This window comes from Aspergillus thermomutatus, assembly GCF_002237265.1.
Source record: "Aspergillus thermomutatus strain HMR AF 39 chromosome Unknown NODE_10, whole genome shotgun sequence".
NCBI lineage: Eukaryota > Fungi > Ascomycota > Eurotiomycetes > Eurotiales > Aspergillaceae > Aspergillus > Aspergillus thermomutatus.
In genome coordinates, this window is record NW_020798058.1 from 80,816 (window position 1) to 98,648 (window position 17,833).

A 17,833-nucleotide genomic window follows, 5' to 3' on the forward strand; every position below is an offset into this window, starting at 1 on the left:
TCGGGATCGTTCTTCACGCTCCACCTCCTACGGAGTGTACCACCATCCATGTGATATCCTGAATCATCCAATGGAGGTTTCAATGGCCCTGCTAAGACTCTGATCTCTCACGCTCATCCTCTGACTGGTTCGCATGCTCCCATCCCCTCAGGGGCATGCATCGGACTCCGGCCAAGCCCAGATGACCCTGAGTATTCGCATCAATTTCTCCGTCAACCCATGTAGTCAATTTACGGAGTACACCAATCTCCTAGGATTGGCTCACTACCATGAATCCTGTGCTTCCACATCTCCACTGACGACACTAACACCACCGATGACGATCGTCAGGTCATAACGAATGAGGTTGTTTCCTTGGCTTGCCTTGGATGGCTTCATAACTGGCCAGCCGGCATTGTCCGTCCAATCAAGCTGAGCAGCATGAATAGAGTAGCCAGAAGGACAAGAGAAATCTTGTCCTAAACAAGCAACATGCTACTCCGCCGTAGCATTCGAGGCGTCCCCGCTAGCCTCCTGAATGATGGATACTGCCTTATTCGCTCTGCGACGCTATCCTATCCACAACCGACAATCGCGGCCAGGGCGTTGTTCCGTCTTTCTCTTGGCCTTGCCGGGTGGGTGTGACAATTCGTCTTCGAGCCCTGGGCAACGGGATGAATGTCCCTGGATCTTGTAGATCTTTATCGCTGACTTCCTCGATAAGCAATATGTCCTGGAGGCTTAGGTGAAACTTGCTCCTCCTGACCCGGCTGACTTGGTCACAACGTGCTATCTCTGCTAGGCTCAGGGTAGAGAGAAAACTATATAAAGGAGGCATGTTCAGCAGCTCTTGACTGAACCTCATCCTCATTCTCATTCAGCAAAAGTCTGAGATCCTCTCCTTCTTTCTCTTCTTCGTTTCTACTTCCTCCGGTCAAGTCGTCCGTTGTTCCGTCAAGATGGTTGTCTTCAGCAAAGTCACAGCCATCGTCGTCGGTCTCTCGACCATTGCATCTGCTGTCCCTGTGGCCCAGCCGCGCAAGGGCTTCACTATCAACCAAGTGGCCAAGCCTGTGGCCGAGAAGAAGACCGTCAATCTTCCAGCCGTCTATGCCAATGCTTTGTCCAAGTACGGTGCTACTGTTCCTCAGAGCGTCAAGGCGGCTGCAAGCTCCGGCAGTGCTGTGACCACCCCCGAGCAATACGACACGGAATACCTGACTCCCGTCAACGTCGGTGGCACAACCCTGAACTTGGACTTTGACACTGGCTCTGCCGATCTGTAAGCCTATCCTGGTCTTTTCTCATGAATTGAATTGACTGACTGTTGTAGTTGGGTCTTCTCCTCCGAGCTCTCTGCTTCCCAGTCGAGCGGCCATGCCATCTACAAGCCATCCTCCAGCGCAAGCAAGCTGAGTGGCTACACCTGGAAGATCTCCTATGGTGATGGTAGCTCTGCCAGCGGTGATGTCTACAAAGACACCGTCACTGTCGGTGGTGTCACTGCCAAGAGCCAGGCTGTCGAGGCTGCCAAGCAAATCAGCTCTGAGTTTGTGCAGGATAAGGACAACGATGGTCTGCTGGGTCTGGCATTTAGCTCCATCAACACTGGTAAGTTTCCGCCAAAATTTTGAGCTCCGAGGTCGACCGTTGACTTGAATCGATGTAGTCTCTCCTCGGCCTCAGACTACCTTCTTTGATACTGTCAAGTCCCAGTTGGACGCTCCTCTCTTTGCTGTGACCCTGAAGTACCACGCTCCAGGAACCTACGACTTTGGATATATTGACAACTCCAAGTACACCGGTCAACTCACTTACGCCGACGTCGACAGCTCCCAAGGTTTCTGGATGTTCACTGCTGATGGCTACGGTGTTGGCGACGGGGCTCCCAACTCCAACCAGATCAGTGGTATTGCTGGTATGTTTTCCTCGGTTTTGTTCGAAAAGCACCAGGGCTGATTCATTTTAGACACCGGCACCACCCTCCTCCTGCTTGATGACAGCGTCGTTTCCGACTACTACCAGCAAGTTCCAGGTGCTCAGAACAGCTACCAATACGGCGGTTATGTCTTCCCCTGCTCCACCACTCTTCCTTCCTTCACTACCGTCATCGGTGGCTACAACGCGGTCGTTCCCGGTGAATACATCAACTACGCCCCCATCACTGAAGGCAGCTCTACCTGCTTCGGTGGTATCCAGAGCAACTCCGGCCTAGGATTCTCCATCTTCGGAGATATCTTCCTCAAGAGCCAGTACGTCGTCTTCGACTCCCAAGGCCCCAGACTCGGCTTCGCCGCTCAGGCCTAGATGGTTCTAATGGGTAATGCTCGTGCTCCGTGAGCATTGTACCCGTTTCTCGATCCTGAGACCCAGCTCTGGCCATAGCTACGGGGTCTGTGACCGTCGATAATCATCTCGAGTTTAGTTCTTGTATATGTCATTAGTTTAAAACAGCAATGTGATTTATGACCCTGAGGATCTTTCTGATTTGCATTAACAAAAATAGTAACCATATGCTATCTTTCTCTGAAATCCAGATATATATCGAATATATACATTAGCCAGGCAGCAGGCTTAATACTCTGTTATCTTGTTATGTGCAGGCGCACGTGCGAGGACCGGATCTCATCAACTGCAGGGCGTCCCTTCTCCTCTCAAACGTATAACGATTCCTCCGAGCTCCTTCACCTAAAGCATCAACATTTGAATGATCATGAGTGCTATTGCGGGTTGAGGTGTGTAGACCAATATCCTCTTGCATTTGCGTTGTCGACTGAGATTGAAGGGACAAGATCTGCTTCCTGATCAACCAACCGATATTGCGAGCAAGCCCTCAACTGCAAAACCTCCCCTTCATCCTGCTGTGTTATCAAAGACATTCCAGAAGAGCTCACCGCTTTATGCTGGGGATGATTTCAAGCCAGCAGATGATACGCCTCACATATTTGGCCTCGATTGAGGGTCAATGCAAGGGACAAGAGTGAGGTAACGCATATCGCCTTGGACAGTCAGAGTTCGCATGAGCATCTATATAAAGGGTGACGGGGGTCCAATTGTCAAGATGGCTTCTTCATCTGGCACATTGCGCAAGTCTGATCTGAAAAATGGTGGAAAAAGTGCTTCGATATAATGACGGGTCGTCCACGCATTACTCGACACCCGTTATCGACTCACTCTCCGAGGATGAGCGCGAGATCGAGCCCAAACTGCGTCGCAAGCTGGATGTACGAATCATGCCTGTTGCTGTTTTGATATATCTTCTCAACTTCATTGACCGGTATACCGCATCCGCAAATCCATGGAGGTTTCAAAGCTGACCTCATAGGTCAAACTATTCCGCTGCCCGTCTTCAGGGTTTAGAGCGCGATCTCCATCTCTCTCCGTCGGAATACCAGGTCGGGCTCTCGGTGTTCTTTGTGGGATATGTCCTTGGGCCAGTTCCATCGAACCTGCTTCTGAATTATCTCGGCCGTCCCTCGTCTTATATCGGTCTCTTTGGTGTCGCCTGGGGACTGGTGACGCTATTGACCTCGCAGGTGAAAGGCTATGGATCCCTTGCTGCTTGCAGGTTCATCCTCGGTGTAGTTGGTAAGCCCGGTCTTTGCCTTTTGGACGATTGGCTCTGGGCTGATTCGATACATGAGATAGAGGCGCCCTTGTTCCCGGGAATCATGTTCTATCTCTCGGTGTGTGAAGATTTCTCACGAAGATACGAGCCTGCCTCTGACCTACACAGAAATGGTACACGCAGAGAGAACTGAGTGTGCGGATCACCATATTCTTCTCGGCCGCTCATGTTGCCAATGCTTTTGGGAGCTTGATTGCCGCCGGCATACTGAACGGTTTGGATGGTGATCGGGGGCTATCTGCCTGGCAATGGCTGTATATCATCGAGGGGGCTAGTAAGACGCACTTACCCTGTTTATTGAAGCACACTCACTAACCCTGGAGAGTCTCGGTCTTCGTCGGTTTCATCGCTTGGTACCTGCTGCCAGACTTTCCAGAGAACTGGCGTGCATTATCCCCCGAGATGAAACACGTCGGTACGTCTGCTTCATCCAGGCTTTTTACACTTTCGCTGACCTAGCAGCCATCCGACGGATGGCCCTCCAAGCCACCGAATCCGACCTGGACGAAGGCAACGCCGCCTCCCAACTCACCGGCCTCAAACTCGCCTTCACAGACCCCAAAGTCTACATCTTCGCAGGCATCTACATCTGCATCATCGGCTCCTTCGGCTTCACCAACTTCTTCCCAACAATCACCTCCTCCCTGGGCTACAACCACACCATCTCGCTGCTCCTCGCCGCGCCGCCCTTCATCTTCATGACCCTCTACAGCTACCTCCACAGCCTCATCAGCGACCGCCTCCAATCCCGCTTCTGGTTCTTCATCTACCCGATCCCCATCGCCATCACCGGTCTCGTGCTCTTCATGAACGCCGACACCTTCGCCTGGAAATACTTCGCCACCTTCCTGATGATGTTCTGCGTCTGCATGAACGGGACGGCGCTGAGCTGGGCCGCCAGCTCCATGCCCCGGCCCCCGGCTAAACGGGCCGTCGCGTACGCGTTCATGAACGGCGTCGGCAACACGACGGGCATCTGGACGCCGTTCACGTACCGGGATCAGGACCGGCCGCATTATCGGCTTGCGCTGGGGATCTGTATCGGGTTGCAGGCTGGGGCGGCGGTGCTGGGGACCTTGCTGCGGGTTATGCTGATGAGGGAGAATAAGCGGCTGGAGAGGGAGGAGAGGGAGGCGGTGCAGGGCTTGCAGGATGGGATCTCGAGTGGAGTTACTGGGTTTCGGTATATTCTGTGAAGGGATAGTAGGGGTTGGATTTCTGGCTTTGGGATGCGCAGATTGATAGACTTGGCTTGGGACTTAGATCGACGCAACAGGCTATATCAGCTGAATCAGCTGAATATGGGCCGTGACACTAGCAAGCACAAAATGAATGTTTGTCACTTTAGCCTAGTGCTACTGCATTCATTCCATCGTTGACAGGTTGACCCGCCGGGCCCTGATACTATCTATGCCCGATAGGGCACACGTACCACAGAATATAAAATCCCAGTCAGGATCTGCTCGAGTTGATAGTCACACAGTCATCAACTGCTATATCCACTGCTGACCTATATTATATGCATCTAGGTACAAATATTCTAAGAATAAGATATAGCCATGCCTCAGCCAGAGTGGAGAGTGGAAGGAATCAATCACCTCTTAGTTAATGCTTCCTGTACGTCCATGCCGACGAACTCCAGGGTCAGGGATTTAGTAGAATAGATAACGAAGAATAGAGACTTTCGTGGAAAAACACCAGGCACAGACATCACCGATATACGCCGTCCGGGTATGATGCAAAAGCAGAGACACAGGCAGAATCAAATATCCTGAGAATCCAGAGCCCATATCTCCCAGTGTTGCAACACCTCCCACCCCACGCGGCGAACCCGTCGTCTCCAGAGCCGGCCATCCTTGCCCATCTGTTTCGGAATGCACGGGTCCCAATCATCCATCCCGGTTTCCCAGTTCTTCGCCCGCTGGGCAGGCGGGGAGCTATCTTGGCGCTGACGTTTTCCGAGGAGAGACGATGGTTGACTGGCTTTCTGAAAAGGCTCGGCTGTGACGGGAGTATCGTTAGGTGCCGGCGTGAGAGGATTCTGTGGTTGCGAGGCGGGTCGATCACGGGCCATGAGGCTCCGGTCCTGTTGACCGTTGACTACTGGACTGGCTGCAGAGGCAACTGTGGGCGTCGTGGGTTGCGGCTCCGGGTTGGGAGCTGCGTTGTCTGCAGGGACCGTGTAGTAATCGCCTAATTGCCAGGCTTTGTGGCCCATGCCGATAATCTTCAACTGGCGGAATAGATGCTGATCCGCTAGTGACTCGCTGAATTTTTCCGTAAGGATCTGATCGTCCAGCTCGACAATATCAGCAAGAGTTCGTGCCGAGGTAAACAGATTTGATGTAGATGACGAAGATTTCGACGAGTGCTCTGGAACATGCTTCGTGAGTCGTGGTGCATCGCTTCCAGCCGATGGCGAAGACCCCGGGCCAGTCGGGATAAGCAGGCGAACAGCGACTAGATTGCGAAGAAATGGGAGTACAAGACCCAAAGTATCTATACTGGAAAGATCTGCTGCCAAAGCCAGTTGCTCCAGTTGCGGACTGGCATGAACAAGACGAGCTATTGTGGACGCTGAGAGTGGCCAGCGAGAGGGGAGTAGAAGATGGCGTAGGGTTGCGGAGTGGTTCATGATGATGTTATTCAGGTAGATATCACGGATGCTAGCCTGCAGGCCGGTATTCGACACCGGCGAAGCGACAGGAGTTTCCTCAGTAGAGGCGCTCAGAGTTGAATTGGTAGTATGATCGAAGGACGGCGGCGTGAGCGCCGAAGACGGGAGTAATCGCCGGGGGGAGTTGACATTGTCAGGTGAATCGCGCGATGCACTGACGAAATACAACCTTTCCAGGCCGGTGAAATACGACAAGAATTCAGCATGTCTCTTGGAGATGGAATCTTGTCTGAGCGATTTGAAATTCACTTCACCGGGAGGACCGGTGGGCCAGCTGCTGTCAAAAAACGTATTCAGCGATTTGGCGCTATCCGATCCGCATTCGCTCAGAAACGTCATATCTTCGAGCGCACTGGGGTCAAGCGCAACCTTGAAGTCCTCGCTGTGACGGGCATAAAGATTCTGAAGCGCCAGCTTCTTGACCTTCAACGGCTGCCTAGCGGCAATGCACTTGCGGAAGTAATCATGCAGCATGACGCTGGGCTCCTGCTCGATGCGCATGCGCGGCGACCAGTGCATCTTGAGCTCCCGCAATTTCTTACATTTCCACAACAGAGTCGAGATATCATCGGGATAGCACAGCGGATCGATATGCGTGATCTTTAGCGAGCGCAGGTGAGGCATCGGGGGTATAACGATCGTCGGCCGCGGGTGCCGACTCGAGGGAAACCGCACAGTGAGGGAGGTGAGCTTCGGCCGCTGCGCCAGCCCCAGGTACACCGTCTCGAGCATCTTCGTGCTCAGCTCCCAGCTGAAACTCTCCAGCTCCGTCATCCGATCGACTGCCGCCCGCACCGCGATGTTCAACATCATCGACGAGTCCGGCACCCGGCCGACCCGCGCGTGTTCCTCCAGCTCATTCTCCCGCCAGTCTCCGCGCAGCATCAGCGACCGCACCAGCGAGGCGTAGGGTCTCGTAATGACAGCATTGAGGCCCATGGAGAAGGGACTGGCGCTGCCGATTCCTTCGGGCTCATCCCCGCGGTATCGGATTTTGTCGTAGGAGGTCAAGGTGATGTTCTTGTAGAGCTGCGGGAGCGCCATGTAATTGAGAACCCGACATGTTCTGCACAGACGGGCAATGTCGCCGGTATTATCGAGCTGTATGTATCAAATTGCGTCAGATTTCATCACTTCCTATCAAAAAACAACACGTTCTGGGACAGCAAACCTGAGCTATAATGAGAGCGAGCAGATTCAGCGGCAGAACTAGCAATGACGCACCATGCGGCCGCTCCGTCGTGATGCTGGCATCAAACATATTCCGATTGACGGCCGCCATGATGCGACGCCCGATGATGGAGTCGCAGCATTGACTGACACGAGGTACGGTTCTGGACAAGGGGGCTAGGCATCGAGGGTCTGGCCGAAGATCACCACAGCAGGTGGATGACAATTCAGTCGAGGCGGTGCGGGAAGCAACTTTTTCGATCTGCGCGGATCTAAAAGTTCCCGAGAGACGGCTTGTGAGGCTTAATTAGGCTACATTATTATGACTCCATTACCACGGTGGTCTATCTACGAAGTCGAAGTACTGAGAATACTGAGAACGGCAAGCAGATCGAAATATTAAAGATTCATGGATTTTTGTTATGGTTATGTGACAGAAAGATTCCAAGGGTATCTTTTAAACAGCGACTGCTTCTGTAAACGCGCCAGTTGCTCTACCTTTCCCGAATATTCAAGTGATGCGCATTCATAAGCGACGAGACGCTGTGCACATAGATCCAGCTCGTATCTAAGAGTGACAACGTATCATCGAAAGAGGAAAAAGAAAGAAACCGATTACCATGTGGTGAATGACCCCCGACTCCTCGCTAAATTAACCGTCGAAAGTAATATGGGAATGAAAAGAGGACCCGGCCAATGAAAGACAAGCGAAGGTCGTGCAGTGCGCAATACTAACAGCTATCGCTCGGATCGTGTGCCGCCTTGACTTGGATCATCTCGAGGACCCTGGTGATTAGGGGAATATCGCTCACCCTGCTGTGACGGCGCCGACAATGATTGCTGCTCAGTTGGACCGCTGTTTTGGCTCTCGTGCTGAGAATCAGGAGCATCATGTCCCGCAGGTCCACTTGCTACCTGATCAACAGGTTGACCGTCTACATTGCGGGTCGTGTCTGCTGCAGCTTGTTGCTGTGAATGATGATCATCAGGCCCGATAAGCGCCGCAGTTTCCGGATCATAGCGCAGTTCATAGTTGACATTGCCGAAAATTGAATCCCCCTCAGGCATATTCCACGGAGCGGCAGTTCGAGTCTGCGGCTGGATCACCCTCACAGGCAGATCGGAGCGGTCGGAACGGACGAGACGATTGGGCGTCGGTTCCAGTATGTTTGCATCGTTCAGCCATTGCGGGGACCATGTATTCTGGCCCCGGCGTCTTGCAGGAATGACGGTCACGGGGAGGGAAGCATCCACGTCTCGCTTATCAGAACCAGGCCTGATTCTGAAGTTAAATGGGAACAAGTGTCCGTGTTCGCCGCGTGCAGCATGCTGCTCGTCACTTTCCTCGCCATACAAATCTTCCTGCGCAGTCGAAGGATCCTCGTCTGCCTGCGCTGAGGCAACTTCCCTGGGCAGACAGGCATGCCTCTTCTTGAAGGGATTGAGAATCGTTCGCCAACGGTGGTCCATATTGACGATCTGAGGGGACTCTTCGCGGGTCTGCTGTGCTGAAAGACGCGGCTGAGCGACGTCAGCTTCTCCTTCCTCGGTTTTCATGGCCATTTCCTTCAGCTGGTCTGTTCCATATTCATCTTCCTCTTCCATATGAGGCATCACGACAGGAGGCGTCGGGCTCGACACCGGGTGGTAATGGACATTATAGACGGTGCTGGCTGCACTCGTGGTATCCGCCCGACTAACTGGAGTGGCAGCCGCAGGGGGCGGTGTCGGCCGTCCAGCTCCGAGATGTCGCACATTGGAACCAACAGTTTTGCGTTGTTTGTCCGGCTTGCGGTTACCACGGGGTAGACCAACCCTTGTGCGCAGAGGTCGATGCGCCAACCCCATGACACCTCCCCATCCCGAGGACATACCGGTTCCCCCGCCCCGATCGCCTCCACCATAGGTCTGGCGAGGCCAGTCGACCTCTTCCGATGGTGTGACTTCCAGCATTTCGTCTCCGTCGAATAACTCCCTCCCGAGAATGCCATCCTTCCTTTCGTCCCGTTCCAGTGCTTCAATTCGTTCCACCCACTCCCAAACCACGACACTCGCAGCCGCAGATCCAACCCATCGTATGTAGGTACCCCAACCGGCAATTTCCTCTTTCGCGATATCCAGAACGAAGAAAATGACAGGTATGAGAACAGCACATAAAGATAAAAGTGCGACCAAGCAGATATTCCTCATCTTTGGGTGAAAGAAGGCATATCGGTGTTTGGATAGTGAATAGAAGATCACCCATGCGGCGTATAGAAGGTTGAGCGCGAGCTCAAACAGATAGCTGAGCGCGGGAATCGCATCGTCGTAGAGCCGAGGCCGCGTAGTATTGGTCTTGACCAAGAACTTATCCAGAATGCTAAATATGGTGTCCAGGACAATTAACGCGAATCCGGCCCATTTGATCATGATCTTCTCCTTATGTCGCGGGAATAATCGAATCAGCGTCTGCACCTGGGCCAGCCAGAGGAAGGTGCTCGATATAACTCTGACCACGCGGATCTCCGTGCCATCGATGACCTCCTCGGTGAGCGCTTCGGCATCGGAATAACCGTAGTTATACTGCCGCTCAGCGACCCGGAACGAGTCCGCAGACGCGATAGTCAACGATACCGCCACCAATATCGCAGCTACTTTCTGTAGCCACGGTCTTCCACCAACGCCGACCACCGAGGAATTGCCGCTATATGATCCGCTGATCATGCCATGGCGCCCCAAGAAATTGGCGCCGCCACCGGGACCTCCAACATAAAACGTTCGTGGTGTGATGAGTAGGATTATGACGAGGAGATAGCTCACGACGGTCGCGCATCCGATAGCGTATAATTGCGGAGTGACGGAAGAGTAGAAGGGATCACGGGTGTCAAGGAGGGGAGATGGCTGCCGGGTATCGGTTGATTGACTCGTACACACAGGCTCGAAGACGGCATTTTCTGTGAGGGTGATTGCAAAGGACCGGTTAAGATAGACATAGCCTAGAAGCATGCGCAACGGACGCGACAAGTCAGCTAGAGTTGGGGGGAGACCTAAGGCGCCTATAGTGACGCAACGACACGAAAATACAAGTGACTGCCCAACTGGCGGTTAGGAGGCATTAACAACGATCACATACCATCACTAGGAAGCAGAAAGGGAGTACAGCCTGGCGAATAAGACTTGGTGGTGGTTGTCGTTGGATTAGCCCATATTTGGCGGGGAGTTAGACGAGCATCATCCCCCATGGTCAGCCAGACTCTGAAGACGTCTTACGTCGTCGTCGGTTTCAAGGGATTCATAAAAGCCAGAATATCATGCGATAAAACTTCTCTCGATGACCATTCACGCAAACAGATGGAACATGCCTCAAACCCCCATTATGGCACCGTTCTAATGAATGTGGTCATGCGCCAGTGGTCGGGTCTCGATACGACGGTGGCAACAGACAAGTGTGAAGGCGCGGAGAGAGTATCAAGATCGGCTCGTGCTATGAGAATCAGAGTTCAGAGATGATTGTGTAGGGTAGACAACACAAGATGTCAAAGAGAAATGTGGAAAATGCTTGTACGAGGATTGGGATGCGGAGTGAGGTGCGCATAGTCATATTCGCCCGGCTAAGGAGAGAGGAGGCCAAGACTCGGTGCGATCCGATGAACAATCCGCCACCGTGGTCCAGATTTCTTATGGCCGCTGAACACTGCACAGTAAGCCAACATGCCAACATTTCAGCTGATGAGCAGATTTTCTCCGAGTTCAACAGATCGTTTTGTACCATGGTAGATATTTACTGACTGATATACGGAGTAGCTGATGAGCAATTCGCCATGCAGATTCTCTGCAAATCTGAGAGTTGCTTGACTACCACTGTCTTATAATTTCGTCTGCAGACACCTCCATCACTACTTTCTTAGGGCACTTGTATCGCAACCTCAGTAACTTCTATATTCTATCGCTTGAATTTCATCGCCAAATCTAGACCTCATCGTTGAAGGAAAGTGTTCCACAGCAGCCATGTGCATGCATGTGAGTATACTACCTGTCCTGGGTAGAGCGCTTCATTCAGCTCCCTGATGTCAAACATGCTGACACAGAAGGGACACGTTCCCTTTCCATGAAATCTATCCAAATGCCTGCTGTATCTTGAAACCCAGTAGAGTCATGAAGATTAGTGAACAAAACGCCTCATGCTCTGACTGACTGGTCCTAGCTGCCCCCGCGTAGCCCATGATATGGAAGGATCTGTGACTCCGGGTCTATATTGACTTGAACATGCGACATAGAACAAGCGATATAAAATATTCTCACCGCGGAATTATTTTTGTCCCAATCGGATGCAGGTAAATACGGCAAAAGATATGTGTAACCTTGAACCTCAAATTCTGAATCACCTGGACACCATTGAGCTACACGCCGTCTCCTTGGATCGGCTAACAGGATTGCTTTTGACTTTCGAGCTGGCTAGAACTGCTTCACTTGCTAGCTTTTCCGTCGTGCATTGGTAAGAGCGATGAGTTTGGGAAATTTTGGGCCATTCGCCAAAGTACATTGGCATAGCTACATATTCGGGATAGAGCAGGATCTTCGTGCTAATCATATACAATCCATGATCGACACGCTGATCTTCTAGGGAACAGAGCATAAATGTGATTTGAAAATGAAAATCGCATCATATTTCTTTGGACTACATACGTACATGCATTGCCTGATAATTCGGCAAGATTCCAGATGCCGCTAAAACACGATCCAACGCCGGAGCTAGGGTTATCGCTCGCTCAATGCTAAAAGGTGAAGATCATAACGGAAGACAGAGAGGAATTGAATAGACCGCACGTAAGACAGCCAGTGGAACGCCCCGAGAAAATAAGGTGGCAAGGAAATGAACGTGTTTCGTCGTCCTGACGGAGAAAAAGTATCTCTCGTCCAAACGAGGACAAGACCTCAAAAGGATCCGCTTGACAGATTCATACGCTGTCAATTATCTTACCTGTCGATCTATGGTCGACATGGGCCGACATTATCTCGGCGGCTGGCCATAGGACATCTGCAGGGGCGCTGCATATGGTGATACCAGCGCCTGCCCGGTGGCCCTAGCAGCTCTTTCTCGCTCTTCTTCCCGCGTCTTGAATTCCTTTTCGTCTTGTATGAGCGTGCAACATGTGCAGCATGTCGCTCGCACACAATCGGACCCAACATTGCCTCTAATACCGTACGCTTTGCGTGTCCGTGTGTGCTGCACCGTAGCCAGCAGCCCTATTTTCAAATTGAGTATCGAACTTTGCTGTCAGTTTGACTGGAAAACTCACATTGGCATCCGCATAGCAAGGCCATGGCCGTACACGAGCCGTTGCATGTTTCGTAGCCTAGCATATTGGTTGGGTTCTCTTTTTTCGATTTCATCGAAAGGCGATACTGCGTCCTCCCGTAGAGTATACAAGGACACAAAAGTCCAAGACAACATGTCCCAATGCTAGAACATTCGCATAAACCGTGACTCCAGGTTCCACCATTGACAACCTGGTTGGGATGTGCAATCTGTCCCGGTTGATGATAGGACATTAGCGTAGTTGTGTGTGGCGCGCTGGTCACGATCGGTGGAGGAAAGCGTGGCAAGTGGGGAGAATGTAATGGGTTCTCGTCAGGCGCAACAGTTATCTTTCGATACTCCGAGAATTGTCCTGAGGCTTCAGGGTCTGTCTTGACTGGAAGTGGTCCCGGTGGATCGGGGCGAGCGCTGTACGAGTATGCTGGTGCAGCGGTATCAAACTGCGCCTGTTGTGGTGCATCCTCCGCATAGGGAGCATAATGCGCAGGGTGCTGCCCAATGGGCGGACCACCGCCGTAGACAGAGGCAGCAGGCTCATGCTGAAGTTGAGCCTTCTCATTGAACAATGGTTGAACGTCTTCCGTTGCGGTGACCTGCTGCTGAATTGGACAAGCATTTTCTCCGGTCTCTGGCTCTGGCTCTGGCAGCGGTACTTGTCGCTCTATCCTTTGTCCCGAAGGTTGCATTTCTAACGGCGTCTCAATAAAAGAGTATCTTTGAGCTCCCACACCAAAGGAGGTGTCCAATCGTAATTGCCGGTCCATTGTGATGGTATACTTGCTTCTAGCGACGAACGCCTCTAATCTCCCGTCCGGACTGAAAATGCTTAATTCGACATAAGCAATCGCTTGGCGACTGCCGAAGCGCTCTCGACAGGATAAGGTTGCTGTGCGTGTGCTTCGTTCAGCCTGGTGCAGTCGGTCTCATTACATGCATCAGAATTGCGCAGGCTCTTTTCGCTCCTTGATAGAGGAGGTCAGAAACAACAGGACTAGGGATTCGGGTGCTGAAACGAGACGCAAATGCGATGATAAGATCCGGCGACATCAATCAGGGAGATAGAGACATTAAGTGTGTGCTTCATGGAGTAACAGGCGCAACTGAGTGGAGACCAAAAGCGCTGAGAGGTACTTCGATCATGCTGCGGGGGTGGATGCTTGGTCTCCAAATGGTCAGAACTCAATGTATCTCGTGCTTTGGGTTTCATGAGAACTTGTTGCACCAACTGCTTAGCCTGCAGTAGGTGCCATCACTGCTCACCAGTCACAGCAGTGGTTGGCCTGGCGCCCATTCGGAACATCCCGTTGGACTGCTTTTCATCACATCGCTGCCCTGTCGCTGTCACATCGGATAGTGCCAAAAATGCTGTTCTACCAATCATAATGGAAGAATAGGAGCAATTTGTAGGTAAGTTCACTACGCCGCAATATTGTGACAGTTTTGAGAGGCAAATCGTCTCGTATTCGAGATCTTGGGTTCGTTGGATATTGACGCAAAGAGCAAATGTGAGAATCTCCTGCCCGGTTGCAGACGGTTTTGCATCCTTAAGCGGAATGAACAAAACAACCAATGAGCCAAAGCGAATCGAAGGGAGACTTAGGTAGTTGAAGTTCTTATTCTTGATGTGGAAACGAGCCGGAGCGAATCGGCCATGTTGCCACAGCCGTTAAATAATCACACACACACCTACACACACACACATGATAAGACAATTGCTTATTGGCCTATGTGCCTACGTCTGTACCGACTTGCTGGACCATATCAACAGGCAATAATAACTGCTTTGCAAGTCATGCTAGGACAATCATTCCTCAATCCACATAGGACATAGAGCATGAGACAAAAAGCCTACCCAGTTTTCAATTCAGAATAGACAGAGATCAGTTGTCTGAGAGCCAGCAAAGGCATCAGGCTGAGGATTATGAGCTGACTTGGACTTCAAGACATTAGAGCTTACAAGACAGTGTCATTAAACTAATAGGGGTGATTGACTGACTCTCTTGAGATATCTGCCGGGATAAATGATGGGTGGCAACCCTCATTGAAATGGCCATGCTGATGCCCACGCCTCAGCCTCTTCTTTATTATCGCCAGCAAAATGCTCAATGAACTGTTCTCGAACAACAGCAAGTTTTTGCTTGAGGGCCTCATAATCCTCATGACTCACCCAACCGTCCCATCCGCGAGTAGCTCCGCCTAATGATTCTAGTACATCGTCCATTAGTCTCATCCCGTCTACCCACTTTCTCTCTAATTCCTGCTGGCGCTCGATGTCTGCAGCGGAGTACGCTAGAGGGCACGGAGGACCTCCCTTGCTGCTGATAAGTTGATCCCATGTGCTGGCGAGTTTCATCAGGAGTCCTTGTAGGGCGGGTTCTCCATCGTTCAAGAGCATGCCAACAAGGGTGACAATTTCTCCCTGCAGCGTCTCCTGATATCTCAAAGCACGATAGGCAGGCACATTCAGAGAAGCGGAGTAAAGATCGTAGTATTTGTATAGAGTCTGATCGACAAGCAATTTCTTTGTATATTTCTTTGCATCATCATCAAGCTCTTCAAAGTTCTCCGGTAGAGTAGGTGTCTTGAGACCTTCGAGCTTCGGTCCCTTGTAGTCCAGAAAAGCAGGATGCGTGACCTGATCAAATAGGGGCGCGACATGGGCATTCTGGCAGTCAATCAGTCCAACAATCTCCGTAGGCCTCTCCGGGTCCACGAAGATGTTGTCCAGATTTAAGTCCTTGTGCCACAGAACAGGTGCTTGACAGCCGTCATGCGGCAGGATATGATCGACAACCTTTAGAACGTCGCGGCACACCGAAAGCTTGAGAGCACAATCAGGTTGATACCCCCCAGGGCCAACAATTCCTTCAGGTCGGAGGGGCCGCCTTGCGTTCCGGATGGCCTCCATCTCCCGATAACAGATTGCTCTTATGTACTCTTGTGCAGTGTTCCCTGAGGTAAATCAGTTATTCAAATCAGAGTATGCAGTAAGAGAAACAAAAGCAGAACTTACAAGGGCCCCGGTCCAAACAGAGCTCTCCTCTTCCATCATCAAAAAAGCGTCGATCCGTGGTAGGTCCGAGGACCCAGCGTCGACAAGTATCCTTCGAGCCTAGAGCTGGTAGGTGCTTGATCCCACTTGGGATATCGTTGGGATAGTACAAAGAACCAATGCCACCACGGGGGTGGTTCACTACTCTAACATCGAACTTAACAATGGCCTGGATAATATCCCTCTTTTGTTCATTGCTCAAATGCGGCCAGACGTGTGCAAGAGAAGAGCCAGGCACTTTCTCCATAATGATGTACTCTGCCCTGACTGGGTTGTCTGATGCGCGTGAGCTCCAAGCGAGCACCTTCGGGACTGGCATACCAAGCTTATTTCTCACCTGAAAATAGTTAGTGTGTAAGAGAACACTGCAAAAATGAAAGGGTGCTTTGTGCACAGACAAAATCCATCGTCGCGACTTCGCTGGCGGTTGTGTAGTGTGGAATACCAGAGTTGGGTTTAGGAACCCGCGCGACGACTTGGGATCCATTGGCCATAGTAAGAAGAAGACTCTTATTAAAGTTCCCTTCCGGCAGTTTCTCAATTCTGATGCATGATGCAGGCTCCTGGCCGAGGCATCTTGCAGCGATCGCTACTAATGAGCTTATGTTGAACTGAACATAGCGAGCCTCAAGCTGCTGAGCCTCGTTAAACAACCAACGTCCAGCAGTGTAGCGGTAATAGTCAGAGTCAGAGCCCTCATCTAGGAAATGTCAGAATCTTGCATTTGAGACAGACTAATGTGCCTAAAGCAATCTTTACCGTATTCTCTGGTGGAGGATGTTCGTTTCATTACCCTGGGCGCGACGTTTGACCTTGATCTTGGGGAAATAATAGCTGGAATTCGAAGAAATCCCACAGAGCGAAAAAAACATTGATTCAGCTGGGACAAATGAACTCGTCAATCAGTAACTGGAAGAATGGACTTGGTGCGCAGGATGAGCGGAGTCAGCTGAAGTTAAGTTCCTGACTTAATTAGCTGAGGAGAGTGCTGCATAATAGATAAAGAGGTGTGAGAGGAAGGGATGCTTAAATATTGAAAGCATTAAGCAGGAGATAGGAGTTAAGCTTCTCTAGCTGTGCTAGAACAGGTAGTATACGAAGACGGTGGTATTTTCAGTACAGACTATTCATCTCGGATTAATTCAAAGGGTAAGCTACTAAATTTCCTGGCGGCTGTTGTATTAGTAGTCTGCTTTCACCGTCAAAATACCTTGAACGCCATGACGAGGTCGTAAGGTGATTCCCGATAAAGCATTTCATAAGCTGGAAGGGCAATTCAAGAATTGGTGGGAGCTGATATTATTGAAGGAAAATCACATCTCACACAAACCGTCCCCAAACGGGTGGTGCACCAGCGAGCTTGTCGCTCAAAGCAAACTGGCCGATAAGTCCACTCTTCCAAGGCCAGGTATGTGCAACAGACGAAGAGAGAATCACCAAAGAGGCGCCATAGGCCGAATATATTGCGCCAGTCCTGAGCGTCTACATATCGTCTCCCCGAGCCAAGTAACGCAATTCCAGCCAAGCTGCACTACGACCATAAGTAGCACCACCAGTAGCACCGCAGCGATTCATAAAACGACAGTATGCTGCATCAAAATCTTGGTTACCTTCGGAACTAAGTCTCAGATGCCTAGATGCATGATTGCGGGCAGAAGAAGTTCCGGATAAGGAATACAGACATCGAGAGATCGGCTGTAGACTGATCGTATCGCATATGTGACAGGTCACAGGCAACGATCACTTGCGAGGATAAATGATTCCTTGTGGATTGTTCTGCTGTTGGAAATTAAGATGGTATGGGAAGACTTCTACCAGTCTCAAATAATGGAGGCGGGATTGGGCATGAGGAGCAGCCCAATTATGTACCTCACCAGATGGAGGAGCAAATATCCCCAGGCGATGATTAGCGATATTAAATATGACACCGCGATGCTACAGCAATGGACTTGAGAGCAAGGATACCCTGTGTCCGAATTGCCAGCATCAGAAGCTCAGAGGCTCAGAGGCTCAGGAGCCGAGAGTAGA

General features: G+C 51.2%; 6 protein-coding genes across 6 annotated transcripts; 2 read left to right on the forward strand and 4 right to left on the reverse strand.

Annotated features, from left to right (window-relative positions):
- Positions 1 to 938: 938 nt before the first annotated feature.
- CDV56_107537 (pepsin-like aspartic protease) lies at positions 939 to 2,286 on the forward strand (the record flags this gene model as incomplete). The annotated part of the gene is made up of 4 exons (XM_026761156.1): positions 939 to 1,261; positions 1,313 to 1,590; positions 1,649 to 1,897; positions 1,949 to 2,286. 4 exons carry the CDS (start codon positions 939 to 941, stop codon positions 2,284 to 2,286), a joined length of 1,188 nt encoding a protein of 395 aa, XP_026618273.1.
- A 797-nt stretch (positions 2,287 to 3,083) lies between these two features.
- On the forward strand, positions 3,084 to 4,803 carry CDV56_107623 (MFS transporter; the record flags this gene model as incomplete). Its single annotated transcript, XM_026761242.1, has 6 exons — positions 3,084 to 3,256; positions 3,305 to 3,567; positions 3,628 to 3,665; positions 3,716 to 3,881; positions 3,933 to 4,022; positions 4,070 to 4,803. The coding sequence occupies 6 exons, from the start codon at positions 3,084 to 3,086 to the stop codon at positions 4,801 to 4,803; spliced, it is 1,464 nt and encodes a 487-aa protein (XP_026618274.1).
- A 566-nt stretch (positions 4,804 to 5,369) lies between these two features.
- CDV56_107720 (uncharacterized protein) lies at positions 5,370 to 5,681 on the reverse strand (the record flags this gene model as incomplete). Its single annotated transcript, XM_026761339.1, has 1 exon — positions 5,370 to 5,681. The coding sequence occupies one exon, from the start codon at positions 5,679 to 5,681 to the stop codon at positions 5,370 to 5,372; it is 312 nt and encodes a 103-aa protein (XP_026618275.1).
- Positions 5,682 to 8,192: 2,511 nt separating this feature from the next.
- On the reverse strand, positions 8,193 to 10,439 carry CDV56_107826 (PalH/RIM21 family protein; the record flags this gene model as incomplete). The annotated part of the gene is made up of 1 exon (XM_026761445.1): positions 8,193 to 10,439. One exon carries the CDS (start codon positions 10,437 to 10,439, stop codon positions 8,193 to 8,195), a length of 2,247 nt encoding a protein of 748 aa, XP_026618276.1.
- A 2,005-nt stretch (positions 10,440 to 12,444) lies between these two features.
- Positions 12,445 to 13,517, reverse strand: CDV56_107961 (DUF614 domain protein; the record flags this gene model as incomplete). The annotated part of the gene is made up of 2 exons (XM_026761580.1): positions 12,445 to 12,680; positions 12,734 to 13,517. 2 exons carry the CDS (start codon positions 13,515 to 13,517, stop codon positions 12,445 to 12,447), a joined length of 1,020 nt encoding a protein of 339 aa, XP_026618277.1.
- Positions 13,518 to 14,791: 1,274 nt separating this feature from the next.
- CDV56_108045 (phosphotransferase family protein) lies at positions 14,792 to 16,595 on the reverse strand (the record flags this gene model as incomplete). The annotated part of the gene is made up of 4 exons (XM_026761664.1): positions 14,792 to 15,705; positions 15,767 to 16,142; positions 16,204 to 16,505; positions 16,565 to 16,595. 4 exons carry the CDS (start codon positions 16,593 to 16,595, stop codon positions 14,792 to 14,794), a joined length of 1,623 nt encoding a protein of 540 aa, XP_026618278.1.
- Between the last annotated feature and the right edge of the window lie 1,238 nt (positions 16,596 to 17,833).